Source organism: Lagopus muta, chromosome 10 (assembly GCF_023343835.1).
Source record: "Lagopus muta isolate bLagMut1 chromosome 10, bLagMut1 primary, whole genome shotgun sequence".
In the NCBI taxonomy this organism is placed as follows: Eukaryota; Metazoa; Chordata; class Aves; order Galliformes; family Phasianidae; genus Lagopus; species Lagopus muta.
Genome location: NC_064442.1, coordinates 105,733 through 133,607, shown reverse-complemented (window position 1 = coordinate 133,607; position 27,875 = coordinate 105,733). Strand labels below are relative to the sequence as shown.

Sequence of the window (27,875 nt, the reverse complement as noted above, 5' to 3'; positions counted from 1 at the left end):
GCGCTTCCTGGTTCAGCCTGAGGGAGTAATACATTCATTTACACTTCATGAACCTCATCCTGGTAGGCTTGGTGCAGGCAGGGCACAACAGCGAGAAGAACAGAGGCGACAAAAAAAACTGTTTTATTCTTAAAACAAATTATAAATAAAAATCCAGACGTATAGCGTGCAATGTTTCGGACCAGTTTTGTTTGCCATCAAGTAGCTGCTGCGAGTGGATGCTTTCCCACGTGCAAACGGCCCTAAGGCCAAAAGCATCTGCAGCTGACAGGACTCGACAGGCGTCTGGGAGACCGCTGACTGCAGAACGGGGCACGTGCTGTGCCATTTAAAATCTGCGCCGCAAAATATGCATTTATTTTTCCTGGTACTTAAAACCAATGCATCTTAGAAATGGGTGAGAAAAGGGAGAAGCACGTACAAACTTTCTGGGGGTATTGCTTCATTTTTACAGGTGTAGGACACCGCTTATTAGAACAGGACACCGTGTCTCCCGCCTTTGAGGTGCTGATGTCACGATAATCCGTCCTTTGGGAACCATTAGAAATCTCCACGAAGCCGCAGCCTCCGCCCCACCGGCGGGTCCCATCCCTTCAAATAACACCACCTCCTCTATATAGAGACCTATCCCCGCCGGGGCCCCGGCACGGAAAGCACAACAGCAGAGACAGCACTGTCCCCGTGCAGCAGAGCCGGGCTGCTCTTCGCCCTCCCGCGGGTCGCGGTCCCACGGGCGCTGCGCAGTCCGCGCTGCCGCTGCTCCTCGCACTGCGGTAAGCCGCCCCGCAGGGCGAAGCCCGCAATTAGCCAAAGTTTGGGCAAGACGGGGACGAGACCCGACCCGCGGACCCACGAGAAAGGTGGGAATCCGGAGAAGATGTGCAGAACGGGAAGGAAAAAAAAGCGAACGTTTGCGGTCCGAATGTCCGCAGCACTCCAGAGTGCCGCGCCCGCGCGAGCTCCGCCCGCCCCGAGCCGCAGCGCTCGGCTCCGCGCGGTGCTGCCCCGCCTAACGGAGCTCTCCCGCTCGCCGCGCGCATCCCGTTCCCCCACGCGCGCCGCCGCCCCTCCGGGCGCAGGGCGAAGCCCCGCGGCAGCGCCGCAACGGACGGCGGACATCGGCACCGCGCGGCCCGCGGGCACCGCTCCTCACCTCGCTCCAGGGCGCCGCGCAGCGCCCCGCGCTCCGGCTCCGTGCCGACCTCCCCGATCACCACCAGCAGCGCGTGCCTCCGCGCCTCCCTGCGGCGCGGTCCGCCCGGCAGCCAGGGCACCACCGTCTCCATAGCGACCGGTCCGGCCGTCGTCTCCATGGTAACGCGACGGCCGCCGCTGCAGCGCGCCGTGACTGGCGCGCGGCTCTTAAAGCGCACCGAGCTCCTCCCCAGTTGGCTCCGCTGCCGCGCGGCGCCGCGCTACTGCGGCGAACGGGGGCGTCGCCTGAGGGGCGCGGCTCTGAGGCCGCCCCAAGTGCACGGCGGGCGGGGCGGGGCGGCGCACAATTTTCTCGTGGGCTCTTCTCCCGCGCCGAGTCCGGCCCGCTCGGCGGAGCCTCGTCGGTTCCCTGCAGGCCCGGATGCTCCCATACGGGCCGCGCGCAGCCGGCCGCCAAGCGGTCTCTGCAGCTCCGGACCGGGCCCGACCAAGCGCCGGTGCCGAGCTCACGACATTAGAAGTGTAATCCTGGAGACGGTTCAGTTTACGTCGTTGGTCTGACTGGGAGAGAGTCACACAGATGTGGAACTCCCCAGGAAATTCTAAATGTCTGCTGCCGGGTAACCACAATACCCGCAGTAACACCACAAAATCCAGCAATACTAAGGGATGCTCGGGCTTGCCCCCAGCATTTACATTCCTTCCTTCTTCTCTGACCCTCCGAGGTAAGCAGAACAGTGAGGTCTTAATCTCTTCTCAGTGACTCTTTGCCCTCTTCAGTTACAGACAAACCTGTTGGCACGTGAGATCTACCTTCCAGAAGCGCAAAATAGAAGAGAAAAGCCTCCAGTTTTTGCCTGCTCCTCGTGTAGAACAGTGGTTGTGAGCGGCCTGCTGTGCCAATGGGGGCTTCATCACCCAGGATGAAAGGGAGGATAAAGGTGTAGGTGCGTGGCTGTACCTCAGCAGCACGTCAGTCAGCCACAGCTCTAGGCTGCTCGGTGCACTGTAAGGGAAAACTGAGCAAGCAGAGCATGAGACTTCATACTGAGCACATGAGAGGCACCCGAAAGTAGCTTCAGGTAGAAAACTCTGCATCTCTTCTGACAGAGGGATAGTGATCCACATTGTGCTAGCATAGCAGAGTAGCAAAACAATCATTGTAAAACAAGATTCAGATCAATAATAACCTGCAGTGTTTCTTAAAGCAGCACCAGGTTGCATCCCCCACAGCCTGCAAGATTTCCACAGAACCGAGCTGCAGCAGAGAAGTCTGATAGATAGCAGGGTCCAATGCTGCTGTAGTCTCCAGTGACCCGCTATTACAATCATGAAGATTAACACAGTGATAAAGAAGTGTCACAGCAAAGAGACTAGCACAGACACACCAGTGTTTCAAAGGAAAAATATTCACCCATCTCTGAAGACCTGGGCTCCTAAGGAAAACTCCACAAGGGAGGGATCTCCAACCAGACATCCTTTCCCAGTGGCATCAGTCCTTAAATGAGGCCTAAGAGAGGTGCAGCCAGGCTGCACCCCTTCCTGTCCCACAGCTGAACTTCCTTCACCTGTGCTCCCAGGGCTGACCGGTCCTTTCCCCAGGTGCTCAATCATGGGTCAGCTGTGACTCAGCAGTTCCCATACATCCACTGAACCTGCCCTGCAGACACAGCCAAACAGCCAAGGGTTCAGAGGGTGGAGCTCTGACATACCTATGTGAATCTGACAGTCTGTACTGTAATGAGCCTCTGTGAGAAGATAATCTGAAGGAAAACCCATCATTGTTCCTGTGGGCTAGTACAAATGTTACCAGCTTATGGAACTTTCTCAAACTGAGATGTTTACTCAAGAGGTTCTCTGGCTCTCAACAAATAAACCAGGGGATGATGCAAGAAGTCCTTTGCACACTGAAATGCAGTGACACAGCTGGACATGATCTATAACAAATAATCTTACAAACAGAGTTAGTGCATCGAAATGGAACAATTTGTTTTCTGTGTGTTGTAATTTGCTCAACAGTGTTAATTTCATTGTCTCAAAGGACTGCATGGAAGCAGGTAAATTTGTGAATAAAGGGAAAAACCTGCACATAAATACCCAGAGAACAATAAATTCCGTTTTGAAAGTAAGACTTGAAAGTAGGATCATGAAGGGCAAATATGAAGATACAAGATTTTCAGAGATTTCTTTTACCAGCCTTCTGTTTCAGGTGAGTCAATCCAATACTTGCTGCTTATTTTTGACATAGTAGCTTTCCAGAACTGCAGCTTTTCTCTGCAGTGCAGAGAGGCTCCTCCAGCTGGCTTTCTGCCAAAGGAAATGAAATGGAGGCATGCAAACCAGGAGTGAAAGCTTACAGAGAATATTGAAGCACGGTACTGGAGCAATGAGGATCTCTTGGGAATATTGTTTACAACCAAGAACCATATTTTATAATGTGATCTGTTTGCATTCTTTAGCAAATTTTAACATCATGGCATTTCTGTTGTTTTCTGATGTGCTCAGATCTCTCTATGATCACAACAGAAATGATGTGGCTGTGCAGTCATAGTGCCGTTACATTTCATCAGCCCTACCATCTGGTAGTGAAAGGAGGGATATCTCCTGTAAGAGGTTCTTCTTTATTTCTGAATTCCACATTTTAGGCACACCTATTAGATGTGCAGGGAGATTAGTGTGCAGGTTTTGTTCTCATGTGCTCCACAGTCACTGGCACTTCTATAAAGTGCCACAAGTTTCCTGAGCTGCGTGTAGACATCATGGATCCTGACAAGCATCAGGTGCTGGCAGAATGACAGGCAGCAAAAACAGGGAGGAGAAAAAAAAAAAAAAAAAAAAAAGTAGTGCCTTTGAACATTAGAAGGCAGTGGCTGCTGTAGAAACAGATCTGAAGACTAGACTCAAAATAGCATAAATAGAATCCTAGTAATATCAAGGAGAGAACAATCTAAATAATTTCAGTTTCTCAGTCCTTCAGCCTGGAATGATGATTTTCTGTGCTCCCTAGCTAAGAATGTCTATGTGAATATGATTATTTCTGGGAACCAGAGATCTATGGCAGCATCTGAATAAGGCTAATGTCTTTAACCAAGGTAAAATATGAATTCATTTTGGGTGAGACCTTTCTAAGTAGCAGAGAAAAATAGGTGACTTCTTAAAAGGACTTTGAACAGGCCCTGATCTCCTGAAGGAAGCACAGCTGTCCTTGGAACAGAAAAGCCTAGCATTGATAATGCTTCCTTGTTGGGATGAAGCTGTGTTGCCATCTGTACTATCTCTTCCATGATATGCTGTAAAATACAGAAGGAGAATCAGAGAGATAAGCCCATCTGATTTTTGCTTCTCTTCAGCACTGTGGTTGATTTACCAGAACAGTACTCCTTTTCTTTCCACTTTTGCCTTCTGAAGGCTTTGCAAGGTGCTGAATGTCTCCTGCGAAATATGGAACAACTGCATCTCTGATCAAAATTAGGATCTGACTGCCTATGAAATTGTTGCTGTGTATTCACTGTGACGTTTCTTGTGATCCCGAGCCTTAGAATTAAAATATATATGCCTATGGTAACTGTTGACTTATGGCCTGACCCACAATTGAGCACCTGGGGAAAGGACTGGTCAGCTCCAGGAGCACAGGTGAAGGCAATTCGGTTATGGGACAGGAAGGGATGCAGCATGGCTGCACCTCTCTTAGAGCTCATTTAAGGGCTGGTTGGCACTGTGGAAGGATGTCTGGCTGGAGATCCCTTCTTGGTGAAGCTTTTTCCTGTGAACCTGGAATCTTCTGATGCAGGTGAGCAATCCTCTTCCCTTCCTTCATGGTACCTTTCTATTGTGCCAGTACTTCCATCATCCTACCCTTGCTGTGTTGCCTTTTCCACTGTGTTGATCTGTCTAGTTGCTACAATCCTACAGCACAGCTCACAGTAAGGAGCTGGAGTCTTACATTCATGTATCCGTTTTACATTACTGTTTATAACTACATCCCTTTTCCTTTGAAGTTTGATGGACACATAGTGTCACATGTTACTGGTTGGTCAGGTCACAGGAGGTTCTGGAATACTCCCCTCTGAGTCTGAAATTTACCTTTCCCAGATTGATGTTAGCAGGGCACCCTCTATGGGCCATTGTTGTTCTGTTGTTTCTATTCAGAAGATGATTTAACGTCAAAAACAATTGCCAAGTTGATAATCCTTAATTATTAATTAAGCTCTGGCATGAACCCAGAGTGCTAGATGGCACTGCTGTGAGCTGGTATGAAGATAAAGATGAGAGAGCTGAAAAAGAGCTGAGAAGGCACTCTCGGTGGCTGCCATGTCCTTTAGGTACAGGGGTGATTCAATGACAGGATGGGGCTGGGATGAGTATGAATTGTCTGTTCTCCCTGGATGAAGGGAATGTAGTTTCCTGGGATGACAGAGGCCAAATTGGCCTAGCTGTTGTTGACTGTCTGGGGTTCTTTTCTCTAGGAAACAGAGTCCCAAGGATGCAGTATGCAATGTACGATGTCATACGCATTCAGAGTCTTTAGGTTCTGGAGTGAGCCCAGATGTAGAACAGAATCAGCTCTTCTAGAAGCCCTTCTCCCATGTGCCAGAACGTCTCCAGGGATCGCTCTGCTGTCGGCTGTGTCCCTTTGCCAGCTGCGCTACGTGAGGGGCTGTAGGAACACATAACGTCCACAGGGGGGCGCTGTGGAGACGCAGTTAGGATAAGAGGGAGCGCAGCGCGCAGTCCGCGGGCTGTGAGCACGGACAGACCCGAGCGTTGCGCGGCTCTCGCTCTTCGGAGTCACCCACTGAAGCAGAGCCGGGCCCTTATCTCGCAATCCGAGAAACCAGAGATACAGCGCTGAGGAACGCGGCGGCCTATCGGGCCCCGCCCCTCTCCGCCCGGCAATCCCGGCCTCGAGGAGCGGCGCGGGCGGAGCTCAGCGCGTTGCCGCCCGCTGATGTCAGCGGGGCGGGGATGTGGCTCCGGCGCCTCTGCTTCAGCCCGAAGAGGCGGCTCCGGCTGCAGGCACCCGGCTGCGAGTAGGTAAGGACGGCCGGGGAGGCGCCGCGGCCTCTTCTTTCCGCCGCTCCGCCCGACGGGAGGCGGTTGCGGCAGTTCCATCTCCCGCCGAACGCGGCCCGACCGCCCGTCGACGGAGCGCGGCGCTGCGCCCGTCCTGCCCATCAGCTCCTCCTGCGGCCCGGCTGCTCTCCTCGGCTCCGCGCACGGTGCGGCTGCCTGAGGCGCGGCTCCTCTGCGGGGAGAGCGAGGAGGGCTCCGTGCGCGCCGGCAGCAGCGCCGCGGGACGTGCCGGGCGATGGCGGTGCCGCTCGGCCCGTGACGTTGCTTGTGCCGGCCGTAGTCAATTCGCCGACAGCAGTTTGGGTTGGCTCCGGGCGCTTACCGCTGTGAGAAGCTCGTGTCTGGCTCGGGGTTTGCGGCGTTCGCGTTTGCTGCTCGGCTCGGGCTGGGACCGCTGAGCGCTGCGCAGCGTTTGCTCCCAAGGCGCCGGCCGCTGTTTAACTCGCGTGGGAGTAACACCGCAACTGGGAAAATACCGAGCGCTTAACCTAGCTTTTCAAAGGCAGGTGATGCGTTTACTCCAATGCTAAGCTGAGGTATCTCGTTAGGTACCTTATTTTGTATCTAACTCTGACTTGAAGTCAGGATGTAGGGTTTGGTGCTCTGTGTGAATGCTGCGCTCGGGTCAGGTTAGGAGTGGAGGCTGCACTGATGGAGATTCACAGTGAAAGAAAGGAGGGTGAGGACCGAGAGACTTGGATCTCATTTCCCACCCCCGTTAGTAGACTACATGGAAAGAAGTTCAGAAAACAAACGAGAAAAGGTAGCTTCCACTTTCTGCTGCAAATTCTTACAGATACACAGAATTCAGAGACAATACTGCAGATATGAAAAATCAGACAGCCTTCATAAATGAAGTCTCATGTCAGGTGCATTTCATCTGAAGGGAAAATAAGCTTTTATCCTCCTGTTTAGATGAAGGTGGCCACACCCTATTCCTAATTTATGCTAAGGCTCAGGAAAAAAATGCAGGCTGCAAACTGAGGGGGGGTATTTAGAAAGGTGCATATTGTGGAGAAAACAGGTTGCTTTTCTTCACAGCATAAAAAAGATGGGGAAAAAGACAATACAGTTTTAATTCAAAATGGGAAAGCACAGTCAGCTTTCAAACTAGCTCTCACCTTTGGCATTTGCTAATTTGACTACCTGGATCGTGCTCTGAAATTTATCCCACTGATTTATACACACATACAGAACTGTAGAAAAAATGAGGCTGGGAGGGAAACCCAGAGATGATCTGGTCTAGCTACCTGCTTCAGACCAAGGACAGCTATGTCTGCTTGTTACTACTTCATAAAATAAAAAAAGCATTATTAAATGTTAGACTGCATGACCTTTGGAGCTTCGTTAGCTTTTTAAAACATTTTTATTTTTGTTTGAATCTTCTGTGTTTAATTTCAACCTATTTGCAGTTGTTGTAAACTTGTTTGCAATTCTCCTGTGAATATTAAAAATTATTTGCTATTAATGTTTTTCTATTTGAAGACTGTTACAAAAACTTACTCTTCTGACATCCTGTCAATGGATGTAATGCCCAGCTTCGGGCTTATAGGTGTAGATTAAAAAAAATATATTTTGCACGCCTAACGTATGCACGCTGTATAGAAGTTTGCATGGTGTCTGCACCTCTTGGGAGCAGCTTTGCGGTGATACATCACTTTTACAGGAACTGTGACCCACTCTGACAGTTCTTTCCTTTGGACTGCTGTTATCTGTGCTGTACCTTATCCATTTTCAAGACTTTTTTTTTAGTTTTTCTTCCACTGCTTACAGTCCCTCTCAGTTTCCTGTTGCTTGTGAATTAGTAAGTGTACTTGCTGTTTTATATCCAAGGTAATAAAAGAAAACAATGAACAGAGTAGGAGGTAGCACAGTTGTTTGGATCCTCATTCTGACGTACTTATGGTGGCACAGGAGTGTTGATGGCTACTTTCTGAAGATGGTTATTCAACCAGTTTTATTCTTGTATTACAGAAATTTCATGCATCAATTTTTGCTTATTAGCCCCCCGTATAGATGCAGGCGAGTAACTTTTAGCAGCTTTTGTCTGCAAGGCCCATTGTTCTGATGTGAAAATAAAGTAGGTTTTACATGCCTTTTCTTTACGGAGGTATGTTGGCTGCAATTTGTCTCCTTGTTACCTTCTATGTAGAAAGCAGTAATTCGTTTGATGGTTTGTTACCAAAATTTTCAGAGATTGGAAAGGAATTTTGAGAGACTGGTGTGTCTGCCTACCCCTAGCCTTCAGTTACTGCATTATCCTCTGAGTTCTGGGAAGTAACTGCCGAGACAACGTAATTCAGGATGAAAACTCAACAGATTTTAAAGTACTTGGCTCATATAAGTACTCTTTAATAAGTTTTAGCCGGGTTTCAAGGGTGAAGTCTTGTCTCTTATTGTTTTTTTAACTGAGTTGCTTTTGTGCTCTGTTAACCTCAGAGATGGGCAGGAAATGCTTCAGCCTTCTTTGATGTGAACCACCCAGCAGTGTCCATTCAGGAGAGCAGAAAAACAGTTCTTTTGGTTGTTGCTTTCCTGCTGGTGTCTGTAGAACCATTTTCTGGTTGTTTGGTATCTCTGAATGTTTCCATCTTTCAGCCTTAGCTGTTTTTGACCACGTATGCTGCTGCCATTCTTTAATACTGATCCTTTGAGAATGGAGAAATGATTTTTTTTTTTTCCCCCATGTTTTCACATCATACCTGAATTAAATTGTGGTTTCTGATAGCACTTCTATCCTTTCTTTGCATTAACATAGCTTGCACTTGTGCCTTTAATGACACTGCCATTTCTGTGTAAATGCTTCTGTGGCATAAAGTCTTGTCCACCAGTTTCATTTTATTGAAGTCTGTTGCTCAAGATCCACTTTTTTCCTTTTTCTTCTTGAAGACAAATCACGCACGGGCAGACGCACGGACCGCTGTTGTGACTTGCGATTGTTCCCTTCCTCCTTTGTTGCTGTGAGCTCTGTGTTGAAGAGGCGCTCGAACGAAGGCGCTCCCTGGTGCAGTAATGAAGAGCTGTGCTCTCTAGAAGCAGCTAGTTAGAACATAGCTGCTGGAAGGATAGAAACGCAGAAGATATGCGATGAGATAGTTGTGTAATATATTTATACGGAAATGAGCTTATTTATAACGAACTTAAAGGGAAGACAACGGCAAGCTTGAAAACAACAGTGAGCCCGGCAAAAATCAGTACCGGAGTACCACAGAAGTTTATTAAAAAAAAAAAAAAAGCAAACCATGAGCGAAATGCTCGTGCCTACAAGGCAGCTGTACTTTGTTTTGCTAAACGCTGTGGGATGTTTACAGCTCTATTTAATTTTGAGAGTAAGCGTAAAGGAAGCCCACGCGCTGAGCCCCCTTCCTCCCGCGGGGCGCTCCTGCGCATGCGCGCTGCCGCCACGCTTTTGAGCGGCGCCCGTATCTCCCCAGTAACCGCGTCTCCAATCCGCGCGCTGCAAGATGGCGGCCGCGGGAAGTGCGGCGCGCGGCAGCGGAGGGCCGTAGGGTAGGGGCGTTCCCGGCCCTCGCGGCGCCGTGCATGGAGCCCGTCGGCAGCCCGCTGGACCCCGGGCTCTCGCAGCAGGGAACGCCGCGTCTGATCGTGGAGGACTCGCAGCCCGAGGGCGCCGGCCCGGAGCGGGACGCAGAGCGGGCCCGCCTTGGCGCGCTGGCTCGCCGGCTGCCGCTGCGGCGGAGCCCCGTGCTGGTGAGCGCCCCGCGCGGGGCGGGGGCCGGGCTCGGGCCCGACCGTCTCTGACGCGCGGCTGTGTGTTGCAGGAGATCGTCCGCGGGGCGGCCCGGGAGCGGCCCGCAGCTGAGAGCGGAGCGCGCGGCCGCGCTGGCGGCGCGGTGCTCGCGGGGCCGATGGAGAGCGCCGCCGAGGAGACGCCGCCGCCCGGCCCGGACAGCAGGTGAGCGTGGAAATCGGGCCCCGGTCTCCGTCTGTCGGCGCTTTCTCGCCCCTTGAGACTCCTGTCGTGTGCCGCGTATGGTGGCTCCGGGGCGGTGCCCCTTGGTGGGCCCGGGGCGGTAGCTCCGGCTGTAGCCGCCAGGCGGCCTCGTGGGACGCGGAGCACCGTCGGAGGGCGGCGTGCGGGGAGACCTGAGCGATGTGAACGGGTGTTTGTGTTGCAGTGCCCGCGGGAAGGCCGCAGGACGATGCGAAGGGGATGATGAGGACTGTCCTGCCTCGCCGTACGCGGAAGGTAACTTGGCGATGTCAGTTACGCATCTCCGTTGTCCCGTCGGAGTTGGCCACTCTGATGGTAGAATGTCAGGAATTAGCTTTCCTTCTTGCTGACGTTGCTCTTTATAATTTGATGCTTGAAAATCTATGACAGTTCCCTAATGTTGTAATTAGGGACCCTGCAGACAAAAGGTGGTAAAGTTCTTTACAAGGAGAGTGGTTAGGCCCTGGAACGGGCTGCCCAGGGAGATTGTGGATGCCCCATCCTTGGACGTGTTCAAGGCCAGGTTGGACAGGGTCCTGGGCAACCTGATCTAAATGTGTATGTTTGGTGGCCCTGCCAGGCAGGGGGGTTGGAACTACATGATCCTTGAGGTCCCTTCCAACCTGGGTGATTCTGTGATTCTGTGGTATAGGAGGTGTATGCTGACCACTGGGAGGTCAGTTCTTTTTATGGAGGAGCAAAGAACTAGTATAGTGGCAATGCTAAGTCACAGCTTGAAGCAGTAATGGGGCAGCTGGTGGGAAGGCAGGGCCACCCCAGCGGAGCTCAGGTGCATGTAATGCATTGCACTGAGTGACAGGAAGGGCTGGAGCAGGATCCACCCCTTCCCAGCTCTCATTTAAGGGTTGGCAAAGGAGGTGAGGGCATCTTGTTCAAGATCCCTGCCTACCTGAGGCCTTCTGAAGGTAAGCAGCTTCTTTCCTTCATTTCTGTGGCTGTTGTATTTGAGTGAATTCTCTCTCGTTGCAGCCTGGGTTCTTGTCATTGTTGTGTTTTCTTTTGTATTACAACTGGCATTGTGATTGTTCTCAAAAGTGCAGGATTGTTTTCAGTTTGTGATCATCAAATGTATAGTAGTATTTAATGGTATCATGCAGTGCCTTGCTGCTTAGCACTGGCTTTGGGTGTAATGGGCATGGTCACTGTGCTATTTGGTCACGGTGCTGTTCCATATTGCTTTAATTAGTACAGCTGAGATGAGAATATCTTAATTTATTCAGGGTTTTTGCAGTCTCCTCAATTTGTCTTTTGCCTCAGTGTGTCCCTTGCTCTTATGATTATTTTGTATATGTGTATACTAGTAATGGGTGTTTTGTATTAGATGCAGGAACATCACAGCTGCAGTTTGGAGTTCTGGAGCTCTCGCAGAGCCAGGACCTGGAGAGTGATGTCACATCCGATGAAGATGTTAGGAATCAGCTTCACTCTGGAGCTGCTGTCTTTTCTTCTTCCAGAACTGTGAAGAATGATATTAAGGATGGTATGTGAAAATTTTCTTTGTCTCTTTGTTGCTCTGTCATTTTTTTTTCTCCTCAATTTAGACTATTATGTGTCTGTGACAGGAAATACGGTATTAGTAGTGTGCAACAGTGAGTTTGCAGTTCAGAGCTGAATAGTATTTTGCCTTGTCTTTACTTTGGGCTAGTTTCATGTTTCCTTATTGCTATCCAAGTGTCATCATTGGTTCTTGAACCTCTCTTTCCCGGTTTATTTTCAGAACTTTCAGATACTGAATTGTGTCCCTGGTAAAAACCTAATTCCATTGTTTAAAAAAAAAAAAAAATCTGTTATCCTTAATAGATCAGTATTAATGCTTTTTATGTAAAGCTTATCTTGATATATATGTAACTTACAGAGTTATCTGTGCTTGTCTTTGTATGTTAATCTGGATGACCTGAGTGACAAGTGTTGTTGTTTTTCTCCACCTTTCTAGAACTGAATGTGAAAAGCAGGGAAACTGTCACCAGCATAGAAACACATTCTGCTTTGGAGGGCCATCTGAAGGCATTTAAAGGGTAAAATAGTCAAAAGGTTTATTTTTGAAGGCAGTGTGCATGGGCTTAATTTAAATAATATACTGAAATCTTTCTTGTGAACAACTGCAATATGTCTTAAAAAGAAGCTTCAGTCATAAAAATTCAAAACCTTAATTATTACCATATGGACATTAGACTCAGGAGAAATCTAGAGGCTAAGTGGTGGTTTCCAGGATTCTGTTGAGTATTTACTACGATAAACTTCATATTTTCAATTATTTTTAAATGTAAATGTTCATTTTTGCTGGAAGCTATTTATATTCTATGCCAGATACAAGGTGAACAAGGTGTTATTCTATTGTTGCATTCTGCCACAAAATAGTAAGAAAGAAGTTGAAACTCAATTTGTAGAATTAAAGTCAGTAGAACAATCTGCACTGTGTTCAAGCAGCACTTACAGTGGTAGGAAGTTAGAAAACGTTTCTGGAAATTTGATTTGTCAAGGATGAAGATGGTTTTTGTCAAGTGAGAGAGCTGCCTGCTTTATTCATTTTCTTGCTGTGCACTGTTGAATAGCTTTCACCTATGCTGATTGCAGTTGATGCATTGAGTTTCTTGGGTCAGGGACGGTGTTGTTTTCCAGAACACCGCTGGATGCAGAAGAACACTCCAGGAAAGTGATGCCTGTCTCTGATTCGCCTAAAACTGAGAAATGCGCTGACCCAGGTCACGAGGAGTCGGATATCTTGTCGACTCAGGAAGAGATGTTTCCTGAAAATAATGTGACAGGTAACAACAGACAGTCAAAGCAAGAATGACCATCCCAGAGATAATCATAATTATTCTTGCTAGGTCTTTTCAGACATGTAATGCTTTAGAGTGTGAATACTGTGACTATTTTTCAATTAATTTTTCTTAAAATTTCTTACATGGAGTAACCTGGGTAAAGCATTGACTAAACCATGTCCCCTGGTACCATATCTGCATGTTTTTTAAATACGTCCAGAAATGGGGTTTCCCCCACTTCCCTGGGCATCTTATTCCAGCGCTTGACCACCCTCTCCAAAATACCTCATCTAACTCTCCTCAGTGCAACTTAAGGCTGTTTCCTTGTGTCTGATCACTTGTCACCTAGCAAAGAGGCCAGCACACTCCTTGCTATAACCTCCTTTCACTTGCCCAGAGCAATGAGGTCTCCCCTCAGCCTGCTTTTCTCCAGACCAAACCTCCATTCCTTCAATTATTCTTCAAAGCCTCTTTTTTTTACAGTTCCTTCACCCTGTGTTTTTGCTTTTCCCTTCATGTGCTCTGGCATGTAAATGCAGTCTCAGTTGATGCTCTAGTTTTAGTTTGTGAACAACTGTGTTGGTACTGGTATAATCCTGTATAAATCCTCTGTGCCTGGGAGGTTCAATAATAGCTTATGCAAACTGAGTCTGTGCTGTCTTTGAATCTATGGAGGTAATGTTGGAGCCACTGTGGATCTTTCTTCTAAAATTCTTAGGTATGAAGATATGTGTAGTCTGCTCTGATTTAAAAAAAAAAAAAAAAAAAAATCTATTCTGTAGTTAGAAGCTGCCTTTATCATCTGACATATATCTTGCTCACATTTCACATGCTGAACTTTCACGTGCTGTCCTTCATCCAGTTCAGTGTGAATACAACCTCAGATAGACAAGGATGAGCTGTAGCTTTCTGATAAGCAATAATTAACATTGCTGGACAAATTTCTAATCTTATTTCCTTTTCTTTAAAGTTGCTGCAGGGAGTGACTGTCTTGTAACCAGAGTGGAAGAGGGAAGTTCTCTGGCATGTACCCCTGCCCGCAGCCTGCACCTCCTGCAGCTCTCTGGACAGGGATCCCTTGTGCAGGAGAGCTGTTCCACGTAAGCAGAAACAAAACAAAAACAAACCAGCAAAAGCAAACAAAGAAAACAAGAACAAAGCTACAAAATGATAACCATGCTGTATTACAGTAGTTTCTGTACCTTTCCCACCACTTCATTTACCTTAATTTGTACAACCATGGCCCTTAGTTTGGGCACTATGTCACCTGTTTGTGTTTGTAGCTCCCGATTTGGAACATCCACACAGTTAAATAGGAATTCTAAAATATTTTGTTTCAGTCTCTAAAGTAGAGGATGTTTGCACGTGCTTTATTAGTCTCCTAGCATCTTTCTGTCAGAAAGCGTCCATATGTGCATGAGGCAGGCTTTCCTTCTGCTAGGTAAGGGATGCTTCAAATAGGAAGCCTTATGGAGAGTACTGATTTGTTTGCATTTTTGTGTAGTGTTATTTAAAGGCTCCACTTCCTCTATAAAGAATGATAATGTAATTCTGTTGTTATGACTCAGATATTTTCCTTTGATTGTGTGTGTGATATATGGGACTTCTGTGTAGAACTGCATGTGTAATTCAGGGTGAGAGTTCACATGTTGCTTCTAGAGTGTCCCTGGTTATGTTTGATGTTGAAAGTCTATATACAGCTGAATAGGGAATGAAGTTGCAGTTTCTAGCTTGTAACCCTGGGCTAATTTTTGAAAAGAGCTCTTCACTTAACTGGCTTTTGCCTGAGAGACTCCTGCTGGGCATGTCAGCTCCATTCCAGCACCAGCTGTCTGCTGAGAGTTCTTTCTTTGACTTGCCCTATTGTGATGACTCTTTTTTTTTTTTTTTTTTTTTTTTTTTTTTTTTAAATGATACTGGATGTGATGTTCTAACAGTTCCTGCTAGCTCTGTTGTCTGTTTCCTTTCCAAGTATGTGTATTTTCTTAGGTGAAAGTAGTCAAAACAGACAGCAGTTCAGATTGTGCTCTGGCAAGGTTTCTTTGACCTTTGAACCCGAATTGCTGACTTATTTTTATTTTATTTTGAGAAGACTGGCCAGAACTTTCTGCTTCATGTTTAGAGTGTTCAAATCTCCTCTGCCTACCCACTAACAATAAAGCATAATTTCCTTTTCTCTCTACTCCCCTGCCACATGCGGGTGCTCATTTTGCAGTTTCCCTGTCAACCACGTTATTATCAATGCATGCTTTTGTTTTTCATATCTTAAAACTGTGTCCTTGACACTTTTGCTTTCTCAGTTACTACATTGTTTATTTCTAAGTGGACTATATACACTGTAGCAATTATCTGTAAATGTTTCCTGCTGTACAATGTGAAGAGCAAAAAACATGTTCTCAGAACAGATGGGTTAGATGACCAGGTTGTGGTCTGTTTGTTAACCAGTGCTGTTGCAGGCAGTGAGGAGGAGACTACAGTCTCCCTAATTTTCCATTAAGTATGCATTGTCAGGTGACTTTCTAGTCATATTTTTTGTGGTCAGAGTTTAAACCAAGTGCAGTTTAAGTGTAAAATTTCTTCTACAAAGGGGGAGTGTGGCTTTATTTTCCAGTAAAATGAAATCATTGTGCCTGTGTAGCCAGTGTTTCTCAGGTCTGTTGGTAGTAAACCCCTGTGTATGGGAACTGCTGAGTCACAGCTGACCCACTGATTGAGCACCTGGGGAAAGGACCGGTCAGCCCTGGGAGCACAGGTGAAGGCAGATCAGCTGTGGGACAGGAAGGGGTGCAGCCTAACTGCACCTCTCCTAGAGCTCATTTAAGGGCTGGCTGCTGCTGTGGAAGGATCTCTTTCTGGAGATCCCTCCTTGGTGAAGCTTTTCCCTGTGAACCTGGAATCTTCTGATACGGGTGAGCAATCTTCTTCCCTTCCTTTATGGCACCATAGAATTGTGCCAGTCCTTCCATCATAACATCTATGTTGTAATGCCTTTCCCATTGTATTGATCTGTCCAATTGCTATACCCCTGGTACTTTTCTCTTGTGACAGGACTTGTATTGTGGCAAGGTAGAGTTGTATTTGGGGAGAAGTTAATACATTTTCTAGTGATGTATTTCCTTGTCCATGTTGCCTTTTCTTGGTCTGCAGTGGCTCTCCAGGTGTAGTTGTTCCTTCTCCTGTTGGCCTAGCATCCAATGCTCTCATCCCTGGCAGTCCTACTGAACAGGACCAATCAGAAGGTAATTTTTCCTGTATGCTCACCTGCTGTTGTTTCTTTGCTCTGTAGTTTAGTTTGGGCATGCGGCCTTTTCAGGACTTGTTCAGATTGCTCTTAAAGTATAAAGCAGGATTGAGGATGCTTGAAGAACTAGATTTGGGGAGACCTGTAATTATGACTCCTGATAACCTGTCTATTTCTTGCATAGCTATCACAATAAAATTAATTTTGCTGGCTAATTCTCCTTCATTATGAAGGATGAGGAATGCTTCATATGGAATACAGATTGCTGCTTGCCATTGGCCTCCTTTCTTGGGGCAAGCCATTCTTTGCGTATAGGTAGGTAGGTGTCAGTCTTAAACACACGCTGTTAGGGCAGTAAGAAAGATGGAAGAGAGCCTCTTGCCTGAAATGACCTTTTCAGTACTTCAGAGTTTTTTGTATGTTTTGTATGCGTGTATTCTAGAAGGTTTTGCCAAGACAGCTTGTTCTCTGTAATATCTTGGCTCTTACATGTTACCTGTTTGCTATCAGGGTTAACATATCCCCACAGACTTTCAGTATTATGGAAAATTCCTGTTCATTTCTGTGAGAGTTCCATCTCATTTGCTGCACAGAATCTGAAGTACCTTTAGAATATATGTTTAGTTAGTGGGGTTTGAGTATGGTTGCATTTTAATAGAAGTTCCAAAAAGAAAAAAGTCCTCAGGAAAATGCTTTACATAAACCTCAGATGCTTGTTTCTAATTGTAGAAGTTTTGGACCTTAAGTAGCAAATAGTTATGTGAACTCTTAACAAAACACTTTCTTCTCCCTCCTCTCCCTTGCAATTAAGGATAGTGTAGCAGAAATGCTAAGTCGCAGCCTGAAGCAGTGATGGAGCAACTGGTGGGAAGGCAGGGCCACCCCAGGGGAGCTCAGGTGTGTGTAATGCATTGCCCTGAGTGACAGGAAGGGCTGGAGCCAGGACCCATCCCTTCCCAGAAATCGTTTAAGGGTTGGCAATGGAGGTGAGGGCATCTCTCTGCAGATCCCTGCCTACCAGAGGCCTTTTGAAGGTAAGCAGCTTCTTTCCTACATTTGTGTCCATGGCTGCTACGTTTGGGCTTGTCCTTATTTGCTGCAGCCAAAGACTTTGCCATCGTGGTATTGTTGCTGTACTTTCCATACACTATAGTGCTACAGATAGTTTTGTTGATTTCCCCATCTTTGCGAATTACTTGAGATGAATAAATTTCACCCATTGAAGTGTGACAATGTTGCATAGGCTGCTAAAATAAGTCTTTTAACAGTAATGTTGGAAACTGGGTAGAACACAGGCATCTGCTAGTAATTTTTCTGTTCTTTAAAACTAGATGAACGTGTGGATGTCTCTACCGCTGCTGAAGGAAGAGAGCTGGTGCAGAAGGGACAGAAGGAAAAGAGACTGATGCAGGAGGAGCAGAAGAGAGATGAGCTAGTGGAGATGGTTATTCCATCAGGGCCTCCTGTTTTGCCACAGGCTTCAACTCCAGTGTCCCAGACTGCCCCAGCCTTCTTTCCTGAATCTTTACCTATACCATCACAACCAGTGTTCTCTCATGTGAGTGTTCATGTAAATATCTTTTTGGTTATAATTTTTTTGTGGTTGTTGCAAAAATGTAATTGAATCGACCTCTGTGCTTCTGTATTGGGCTTCCCTACTGAGATGACTTACAGGAGCTTCCCTTTTCCCAGAAGTCATGTTTGTACATTAATGATGCTCTTCTGTTTGTGTAATTATGTGTAGCAGTTTAGCCTGCAGAGAGAATGTGTAACACCTTAAGATGGCGTAGTTACTGAACGTAGGATTAGTTATCTTTCCATCTGTATTAGAAACTTCTCCTGTGCTTTTGTGTTATTTCTTTAAAAGGCTGCTGATTTTAATACCCAACTGGATGTTCTGCTTCTCAAACTATGTCAGAAGTTGAACTTTATCAGGACTTCCACTTTGATCGTTACTCGTCATGGATAAGCTGAGACTGTTTTGCCTTTGTATTCTACTATGGAATGCTAGAATTCACTTACTGCAAATGTATTTTGAGTGGCTTATTCTTACTGTCATTTTTGTCAGGATTGCGAAGGGTTTTAGCAGCTACTTGGTGGCATTGTAGCTCAATGTAACAAATTTAATCAATTTAAGGCAGTAAGTAGAAGTTGTGCTAGAGATTTTGGTAGTTGAGGCAGGGTTTTCTCCTTAGCTGAAAGCAGCTTTCATACTAAAATAATAGATTATTACAAAGACTCTTTCCAGAACTCGTTGTTGTTTGACTAAAAACAGCTACTGATTTACCATAGTTGCCTGTGCTTCATAGTTTGGTAATAGGAGGGGTGAATTAAAGACCTTGTGTGACTGCCACAGAGGTACTGAAAAGTAATGGAATATAATTTTTGTCAGTGAGGTTGTTGCAGTTGGCACTCGTGTATATGGATTAAAAATCTGTTTTGTAATCGTTCGTCATCTAGAAATAATAAATGGCTCTATTTGGGGTACCCCAAATAGAATGTTCAGTGTCCCACTTAATTTTTTATTAATTTTTTTTAATTTTAGGATATTTTTGTTCCAACTCAGAGTCCAGAGAAGAATGAGGGAGAAGAAAAAGCTGCTGTTTCAACCTATTCATGTATACCAGGAGACCTTTCTGGACCCGCAGATACTTTGTCAAAGATGCCTGTGGAAGACTCTGTGTCACAGCCTTCCGAGTCCTGCAATCTGATGCTTTCTGCAAGTGGATGCAGCCAGCCCACAAACACACAAATCAGTTCAGACTCTCTGAAAACTGGCCGTGATAATGAAGCTACACAGATCCAGGTAACTTCTGAATGTAGCATTTCAGACTTGAGACTCTCTTCTGTGGCGAATGGCAACGGAAAAATGAGGCTGGATGCTGGACATCAAGCCCTCTCTGAGAACTGTCAAAAACCAAAACAGGAGGATATACGTACTGCAGGAAAGCCTGTAATGCAGTTAGGTAGTACAGAAATAGCAGGAGATGAGACATTAGACCCTACAGCCCATCAGGCTCATGGGTGTATTTCTGGAAGTCAGGCTGCTGCAGATCAGTCTTGCCCTGAGATTTCATCCTGTTGTGACAGAAGAGAAGCTCAGTTAAAGGATTATTCACTGAGAGGCAGTTCTCAGTATGAGGCAATTCCTGAGACTCAGCCTGAAGAACAGGAAGAGAGGATGCATATAGCAGAGAAGCAGATGAATGAAGACGACTCTCTTGTTAACACGATTGTCTCTCAGAGGTTCCTTCTTGAAGGGAAGGCAGAGCACCACGAAGAGATGGAAGTAGAATTTGCTGGTGGTTCTTGTGAAAATAGCAAAAAACTGTCTGTTGAGACTCAAGGACTTAAAAAGATTAGACTAGAATGCTGCCGAAAAGAAACTTTAAAAGATGGTACTTTTGGCACTGGAGAAGCAAAGAATGTGGATAAACTGTCCTCTAAAGCTGCTTCAGAAAGCGTGCCAAAGCTGAATGAAGTTTTATCTAAGCCTTCTGTAGGGGAGTTATTAGAACAGCACAATTTGTTTCCTAAATTGAAGATTGACATTCCATCTGAGATGGCATTGTGTGCCAAAAGCTGTGCACAAAGTTCAGAATTACATCAGATAATGGAGACTCAACCACAGCAGCAAGAGAGGGAAGCTGACATGCTGATGACTCAGCAGGAGAATCAGGTGCCAAAGAATACAGTGATTCCTGCTATGACAGTGAATCTGGAGCAAGAAGAGCAGATGCAGCCAGAGGAGCAGACAGCTAAGTCCCCCAGTCCTTCCAATGGTAAGTGAATTTTGGCAGTAATTCATGGGTGTAGGCTTTGAATAACGTCAGTGTGTACAATCCTCACCACTGGTCCTCAGTTCACATTAGACAATGAACCTTCAGAGCAGCACTGCGGATCACTCTTACATGCGTAACATGCCTGTACTTTTTTCCCCTTTGTAGCAGTATTGCAGGCAAGAGTGATGAAGTAATTAATGTTCCTAATAGCTACTCACTGCTTTATGGTAGAAACTTTCAGCAATTTTGGAAATTCTGACCTTGGCAATGCTGATGAATTTTTGTAACTACTTTTTTTTTTTTCTTGAAGCAACAAAACTAGTGTTCTTGAAAGGAAGAGTGTCTGATTCTTCTTTTTGCCTCCTTGGCTAGTTGGTTCATTTAGTTCTTTGTTTTTCTATTTCTTTTTCGTTTTGAGAGGAGGATTTTCTTTGTGGAGTTGCATATAGCATCAAAAACAACAAATCTATCTTGAGAGAATTTTTTTTTTTTTTTAAGTTGAATGGCTTTTCACAGTCAACCTGTTGATCAGTGTTCCTTCATATATCTTTTTTTTTTTTATTACTATTTTTTGAACCGGAATGAGATCTTTTGCAGTAAGCTAAAACAAGGGATGGTTCTGGCTGAAACTTAACCTACAACAGATTTTAAAGAAATAAAGGAATCTTTTCACTGTTTTACTGTGCAGCTATGCACAGGGAGGAAGGAGGACCCAGGCAACTACAGGCCAGTGAGCCTCACCTCTGTACCTGGGAAGATCATGGAACAGATCCTCCTGGAAGCCACATTAAGGCGCATGAGGGACAAGCAGGTGATTAGGCAGCCAGCATGGTTTCACTAAGGGAAGGCAGTGCCTGGTAAATCTGGTCGCCTTCTATGATGGAGTGGCGGTATTAGTGGACAAAGGGAAGGCAACTGATAACATTTACGTGGACTTATGTAAGGCCTTTGGCATAGTCCCTGGCACATCCTTATATTTGTGTTGGAGACAGATGGATTTGAAGGGTGGACTATTTGTAGACAAGGAGTTAGTGGGAAGGTTGCAGCGAGAGTGGTGTGGCTTAGCGTCCTGGTGGAGGCCAGTGCTGAGCGGTGTCCCCCAGGGATCCATCATGGGACCCTTCCCTAATCCTAGTGGGACCCTGATCAGGGCCCTTCCAACCCAATCAACCCGTTACGTGATTGTTTAATATGGAGGTGAATGTTGAATGTTTTTGATGCTGTATTCGTTGTTTTCTGTAACGAAAAGAAGGAAAAATAGCTTTATTGTGTAGAAATAATACTCTGGGGGAATCTGGTCCTATGAAGGACAGAAAAGTACACGAAAACATAGCGTGACTAAAAGGATCTCAAAGAATAGTCCAACAAGTGGGAGTAGAAACAATGAAGTTTGGTTGGCTTTTCTTGGCTGCGAGCACATACTGCTGACTTCAGTTTTTTGTCCACCGGAACCCCAAACTCATTTTCCACAGGGCTGCTCTGTTCACTCATTGCCCAGTCTGTATTTGTGGTCGGGATTACCCTTACCCAGATGTAGGATCGTGCAGTTGGCCTTTTTGACCTTCACAAGGTTCATGTGGGCCCACCTCCCAAGTCTGTCAGGATCAGTCTTGCCTCTCAGCTCGGTGTTGTCAGCAGACTTGATGGGAGTGCACTCAATCTCACTGTCCATGTCACCAGGTGTTAAGCAGTTAAAGGCAAAGGTGTTAAGCAGTTTTGGTCTCAATACAGCCCCCTGTGGGATACCACTTGTCACTGTTCTCCACCTGGACATTGGGCCACTGACTGTGACTCTTTGAAGGCAGTCACTTACGTGGTTCCTTCTTCTGAGTGGTCCATCTCTGAAGTCTGCCTCTGATTTTGGACACAGGAAGTGTTGTGTGAGGCAGAATAAAGCTGCTTGGATGAGTCCAGCTAGGTGATGTAAATTGCTTTTCCATTATCCATGATGGTAATGCGTCATTTGCATGAGGTCAGATTATTAATTCAGGCAATGTGTAGCTTTAACAATTTATTCATTCCGTAAGCTTAACTTCTATTTCTGGCCTTCTGTGCAAAATTCTCAAGCAAACCTACATTCTGTGGAAGTTCAATTCGTGTCTCTGTATTTAGTCTCATCACTCTGAGGACGATTCCATCAAGACCACGGCAGTCCAGTCTTCAACCAAGAGAGAATTTCCGCACAAAGTGTGAGGAAGATCAGTTAGAACAGCAGTCCTGAGACAATAACTAATTGCTCAGGATGATTTTGTACAGTATAGCACCAGAGTTACGCTTTTTTCCTCATTTCTACACCACAGTGAGTTATGCTTTTGGTACTTGAACTGGAACATCCTCCTGAAATTATTAATGCTGGCTCTCCCTGGCTTTTAGGAACACCATTTCATTTCACTTTGCCAAAGGAGGGTGATACCATTCAACCACTGACCAGCGTAACACCACCTCTCACTGGCCAACTTAAAATGGGACCTAGAAGACACAGCACACCAATTGGTAAGTTTAATCTGAACAGTTCTTCAGTAAAAACCTGTTCAGAAGCTTTTGTTTCTAGATGCAGAATGATTGGGTAACTCAAATGTATCATAGCAAAAAAGACATTAGTACTCTATGAGGAGGGCTCAGGTGCTGCTTGAGTATTGGGTTGTATGAAGCACATTCTCCTTATATTCGTTACGTTTATGTATGCACATCATTAAAGGATACAGGAGACCCCTCTGACCAGAGAGTGGAAAAAATTAAGAAAGATTATTATTATTATTATTATTTTTTTTTTTGCAAGACTTTCTCTGCCAAGGTCACATGAAACAACAGCCTGTAGTTGCTGAATGAAGGGTTTCTTTGGTAACGGTAAATTGTTCTCATCATAAGCTGAGTGGAAACCATGGTGACTACTTGCATAAGTACTTTTTTGTTATTTTCCTGTTTCCAGTAGATGATAATTGTCCAGACAGCACGATAGCAACGAGTGACGTTACAGCAGAGGGCACAATGGGGACCAACAGTGTCACTGTGGAAAGTGCAGTGGTGTCAGCAGACGTGTCAGAAGTGTGTGAAAAAGGAGATTCTTGTGCAGTTCCTGAGGCTGATGTAAAACTCTCTCTACGAATGAACCTTGTTACCCCCATGAATGATGGGAGCGACGAATCCCTACCATTCAGCTTGGAAAGTAAGAGCATGAAGCATCAAAATGCACAAGTTATACTAGATCTTAGCCTTAACTCAGAATCTCTCTGTGGTGTTCCCCGATACAGTCTCTGTAATCCTGTTTTTCTTTTGGGACAGCGTCATTGAAATTTGCTTCTGTTTGTACAGTGCTTTAAGCAAGGTTAGAGTGAGAAGAGAGGGCTTTGTTATGAGGAAAGGTATTTCAAGTAGACTGAAAATTGTGATGTATAGTGGCAGTGTCCCTGGATAGGAAATAGATTGCACTGAAGGAAAGAAAAAATAGTGGAAGTGTAATTTGAATACACAAGTTTGACACCTTTTTAATCAGAACAGCAACACAGTCTGTTAGTCTAGAACTTGTTATATTTATACAAAATACACACAAGCTCAAGCCTACAATGGTGAGTTGGATGAGGAGATCTGGAGTCACTTGGTCTGACCTTGTGTGACCCCTCAGCTGAGTATGGGGTGCTTGGAAAGGCAGAGGAGACTGGCACTGAAATTCTCTCTCTCTTCCCTCTTGTTTCAGAGCCCACAGCCAGTGATAGGAAAACTGGATCCTCTGCTGCTGCCAGGTAACCAGGCTTGTTTATGTGCAGAGTTAATTCAGAAATCTGGTTAGATCCCTTTCCTATTCATTACTAGAGACGGGTTAAAAAAATTAAAGTGAGACACAGGAGCTCTTTTAGAGGCAGCCACATCATTAACTCTTTAGTTCTCCAATCAAGTTTAAATATGTAGGCATGGATACAGGGTGGGTGCCCCACCTGCTGTTTCATTGCAGGTGTTGTGCTTCCTGATAGCATCAGCATTTTGCCTCATTTTGATTATAGTCAGAACAGAAATTGATGTCTTGTGCAGTCCAGAATGCAAGTCTGCACTATCCAGCTCTTATACTTAAACACATGGTTTCCTCTTTTCTTACTGTCAATTTTCTACAAAGAATCTCAGCTCTGAGGAGTTCTGAAAGAAAATTCTTTTTGGTGTGAGGCTGATAGAAGAAACATAACAAAGTCACTGATGTACTGAGATCACAGTTTAATTTGTTGGCCAAAATGTAAGTTACTCCCTTGATCTTTTCCTCTGTATGTATCTATTTTATCTCTTATGTAAGAAATACAGTTTCAGAGGCTGGTTGCTGTGTACTGTATTTCCACAGTGCCTAGCACTGCTTGAGTGTAACTTTTGGGCTGTATGTTTTGTAAGTACTGATAATAATGAGTTGGAGGACCCTGTCTCTAGTTGTTGAAGTGAATGTAATGGTTTGAAGCAGAGAAACTTTTTGAAGTAAACTCTTTTTGAGGATAAGTTGCCCTTCTAGGTGTAGATTGAACTTTCAGGGTCTGCATTATGACTCTTACTTCTCATATTTTTGCTGTGTTGTGAAGATTGAGTTAAGCCGTAAATGATCTAAAGGTGTTCCCCAACGGCTACTGGAGGTAGTGGTTGGTGAAACTCCTGGTAACGCTGCAGTTTTTGACCCTCCATTTTCTGCAGTCACTAGATTGCTCTTCGCTGTGAGGTTGTTGGCAGGAACGCTTATGCAAGATGTTTCTTGATCTTTGAGTCTGACCATCTCATTTGTTCTGTGACTGTATAAGTCAACAAAGTCAGTGCCAGTTGTTGTCTTGAGGAGCTGTAGTTTCAGTGTATTTTCACACTTTCCAATGTGTTTTTTTTTTTTTTTTTTAAATATGCATTGCCAGCTCCCAGAAAGCATCATCTGTATTTAGTCGTGTCTGTGAAGTTCGGCGAGAGGAGGAGGCTAGAGACCACAGCCTTTCAGCTTCTCCACTTAGGTAACTATTTGCAGTCTTTGCCTGCCAGTCATATTTCGTTTAACTGCACTTGTGTTTTTTTTTTCCTGCATCAACAAAACTATGTTCAAAGTCATTTGTCTTAAGTCTGGGTAACTTAAAATGTTGGGCACAGTGGGCTGAGTACAGTAAGTACTGTATGTCTGTATGTCACTTGATAATCAGACTTCTTGACTGAGTGGTGATGTGATTCCAGCTGGCTGATAAACTTTAGTAAATCTGAAGCTTGGGAGGGATGAGAATACTGTTTCCATACCTTTTCTTTCTCCCTTCTCCAGGTCTTGTGACCTATTATTGTCTTTGTTAGTGCCTGTCTTCTAAGTCCATATATTTTTGCTGTCTGTAGTCCCTTTTAAAAGGGCTGTACTCCTGCACTGCTGGTAGGGATAAGGCTGCCTGACCTAGTATAGAAATGACCTAGTATAGAAATCTGCTGCTTCACTGTTTTGCATTTCTGTCTTCTGATGAAGGCAATGAGGTTTTGACCTATGGAGAAAGAGTAACCCATATTGCAAGAGTACTGAATGATTACTCTGAATAGTGTAATGACTAGGGTATTCCAGTGCTGCACAGTTTACAGACAATGTGAAACAGTCACTCCTCAAAGCTTGTTAGATATGAAGAGGGCCAGGTGTGCGCTTCTAGTAAAACTCAGGGTAGAAGTGAGAAATAATGACCAATAGCACCACTGACAGGGCAGAGGAATTCTAGTGGAAATACTGGAGTTGGTGTGGATGCCCCTGCCTCTTCTTGGTGGATGCGATTACCGATTTCAAACTAACGGAATGCCGGAGCAAACTGTAGCAACAACATTCGTATGGCTTGACTTCCAGAAGCACTTTGCACAGATGGTGCCCGTTACATGAGGTGTATGTCTTATCAGTGTTTGTAGAAACTCCTGATTTCTTGTAGTGTCAGCTGTTCTTCCAGCAGCCATGTGGGTCAACTGAGAGATGTTGAGGTTATTTGATAATTTGAAAACTCAGTGAGTACCATGCAATCTTTAGAAGCAATTGGATGATTGCACTGCTGTTTTTTCAGTAGTGTTTTCACCTGAGTGGCAGTATTGGGCTTCTTGCTTTTTTTTCATCAGTAATTTTGATCTGCATATAACTGGTTTGCAGGGGAAATCCACTCGGCTTTCCTGGCATGGAAAAGAATGCTGAAATACGTGAAAATCCTAGTGATCAGCAGCACAGAGCAGATGACAGTGGTGAACAGCCCCTAATACTTCAGAGGCTGCAGCAGGGCTGCCATCAACAACCTTCTTGTACAGAGCAGAAAGAGTCGGTGGAGGCTGGTATTGTAATAATTCAGATAGAAGAAGGGGCAAGAGCGCAGCAGAAACCAAGTAAGGTGGTTGCAGTTGATGAAAGCCAAGGGATGCAGCCAAGGGATACCAATAATAAAGGAATTCAAACTACAGCAGACTGTCTTTTTACCCCTGCAACTGTTACAACAGCAACGCAAACAGCAGAAGAAACTTATAGGCGAGTGGATGTGGGAACCAGTATGTGTGGGCAAAGACCTGGGCGACAAGATGTAAACATCCAAACTGAGGAGGGTGGACAAAAGCTTGTGAATACCCCTGCAGAAGACACAGACTCTCTACACAGTCAGGTGGGATGAAAGCTGCCTGTATTAAATTTTTACTAGCTTAGCACAGTGAAATATTCCTGCAGTCAGTAAACTCATTAATTTTTTTTTTTTCAACCAAAGAAAGACAGAAAACTATTTTAAAATGTTAATATCACAAGATTTTTTTTTTTTTTTACTCTCAGCTGTAGACAACTGCTAAGGTAGCAGTACTCGCCTGATAAGTTTGGGAAGTAAATGTCTCTGTATTTTCTAGGAAAATATACTAGGCAAATAATTTTTTTGTGTGTATTTCTGTCCAGATGTTGACGATTAAAAAAACTAAAAATCACCTTTTGTTGGAGGAAAAGTATGAAATTTTTACTGTTTGTGCCAATAAACTTCAGGCAGCTGATTCTGCCACTCCATTTGATGACAGTGGGTAAGCATGTCAAGGAATAGCTCTTCTAGCGAAGTATTTCAACAAGATTAATAATTTCAAAATTAGTATTTTAGAAAGTTTCTTGAAGGCTCAAGGAAGTCACTGCTTTGAAGCTATACTTTGCAGGTTTCTTGAGACTATAAGGACTAGAAAATTCTTTTCTAAATTCGAATCAAGAATTTTGTGTCCTCTGGTAAATAGGAGATTAGAGGGCCACAAATACACTGCATAATGCTTTTGATTTCTGGTTCTAACTGAGAGTATATGGAATGAACATCAGAAGCCATACTGAGCTGTTTCCTCCTTGGACTGTTGTGATTTCCCTTACCCCTCAACAAGTGAAAATGTTTGCTTCTCCCTTGTTCTGGGTTTTCCATGTTGCATCTGATTTTCAACAAGGTGGTGAAAAGCTTCCTACTACAGTGTTTGTGTGTGGTGTGGAGAAAAAATTGTACTGCAGAGATTGGCTGTGTGCAGAAATTGATTTTTGTGGTTGTCTGTTTTGATTTTAGTTTTTTCTCTTTATTACAGGGAGAGGATGAATTTAACCTTCATCCTCCCAGAGGTCAGGTTCAGCGTCGCCATGTGCGAACTATTCGAGAGGTGCGCACTGTGGTTACCCGTGTTATAACAGATGTTTACTACATAAATGGTGCAGAGGTGGAACGGAAGGTAGTTGAGGTAAGTTCCCATTTCCAGGGTTAAATTAAATAACATTGTTGGCTGAAGAATGAAGTAATGAAAATTAAAACATCATGGCTGCAGAAAGCATTAGTGAGTGAGCAATCCAGTGTGCTGTGGTGACAAACTGGTCCCCATGAGGGAATGTGTAGACCATCCTATGCGCATGGAAAGCTGTGTGGTTTTATGTGGCGTTGGTGCGTTTT

At 45.1% G+C, this 27,875-nt stretch overlaps 2 protein-coding genes across 7 annotated transcripts in view; one reads left to right on the top strand and one right to left on the bottom strand.

Annotated features, from left to right (window-relative positions):
- The window catches only part of MAP1A (microtubule associated protein 1A), a 54,935-nt gene extending 52,312 nt beyond the window's left edge, over positions 1-2,623 (bottom strand). Inside the window, exon 1 of one of the 3 annotated variants that reach the window (XM_048955730.1) lies at positions 2,570-2,623. In XM_048955730.1, the coding sequence (XP_048811687.1) occupies positions 2,570-2,573 (4 nt within the window). In that variant the 5' untranslated portion in view covers positions 2,574-2,623. Of the gene's footprint in view, positions 1-1,153; positions 1,407-2,569 lie in introns of those variants that run through there. The other 2 variants (XM_048955732.1, XM_048955728.1) reach the window with 2 other exon arrangements.
- Positions 2,624-4,888: 2,265 nt separating this feature from the next.
- TP53BP1 (tumor protein p53 binding protein 1) overlaps positions 4,889-27,875 on the top strand; it is a 36,896-nt gene continuing 13,909 nt past the window's right edge. The window contains exons 1-18 of one of the 4 annotated variants that reach the window (XM_048956916.1): positions 4,889-4,945; positions 9,118-9,939; positions 10,011-10,144; positions 10,368-10,438; positions 11,526-11,684; positions 12,138-12,219; positions 12,824-12,969; positions 13,937-14,066; positions 16,114-16,205; positions 17,539-17,765; positions 18,753-19,989; positions 22,363-22,482; positions 22,919-23,155; positions 23,684-23,729; positions 24,861-24,953; positions 26,096-26,322; positions 26,434-26,591; positions 27,520-27,669. In XM_048956916.1, the coding sequence (XP_048812873.1) occupies positions 9,772-9,939; positions 10,011-10,144; positions 10,368-10,438; positions 11,526-11,684; positions 12,138-12,219; positions 12,824-12,969; positions 13,937-14,066; positions 16,114-16,205; positions 17,539-17,765; positions 18,753-19,989; positions 22,363-22,482; positions 22,919-23,155; positions 23,684-23,729; positions 24,861-24,953; positions 26,096-26,322; positions 26,434-26,591; positions 27,520-27,669 (3,477 nt within the window). In that variant the 5' untranslated portion in view covers positions 4,889-4,945; positions 9,118-9,771. Of the gene's footprint in view, positions 4,946-5,838; positions 6,190-9,117; positions 9,940-10,010; positions 10,145-10,367; positions 10,439-11,525; positions 11,685-12,137; positions 12,220-12,823; positions 12,970-13,936; positions 14,067-14,881; positions 15,876-16,113; positions 16,206-17,538; positions 17,766-18,752; positions 19,990-22,362; positions 22,483-22,918; positions 23,156-23,683; positions 23,730-24,860; positions 24,954-26,095; positions 26,592-27,519; positions 27,670-27,875 lie in introns of those variants that run through there. The other 3 variants (XM_048956917.1, XM_048956918.1, XM_048956920.1) reach the window with 3 other exon arrangements.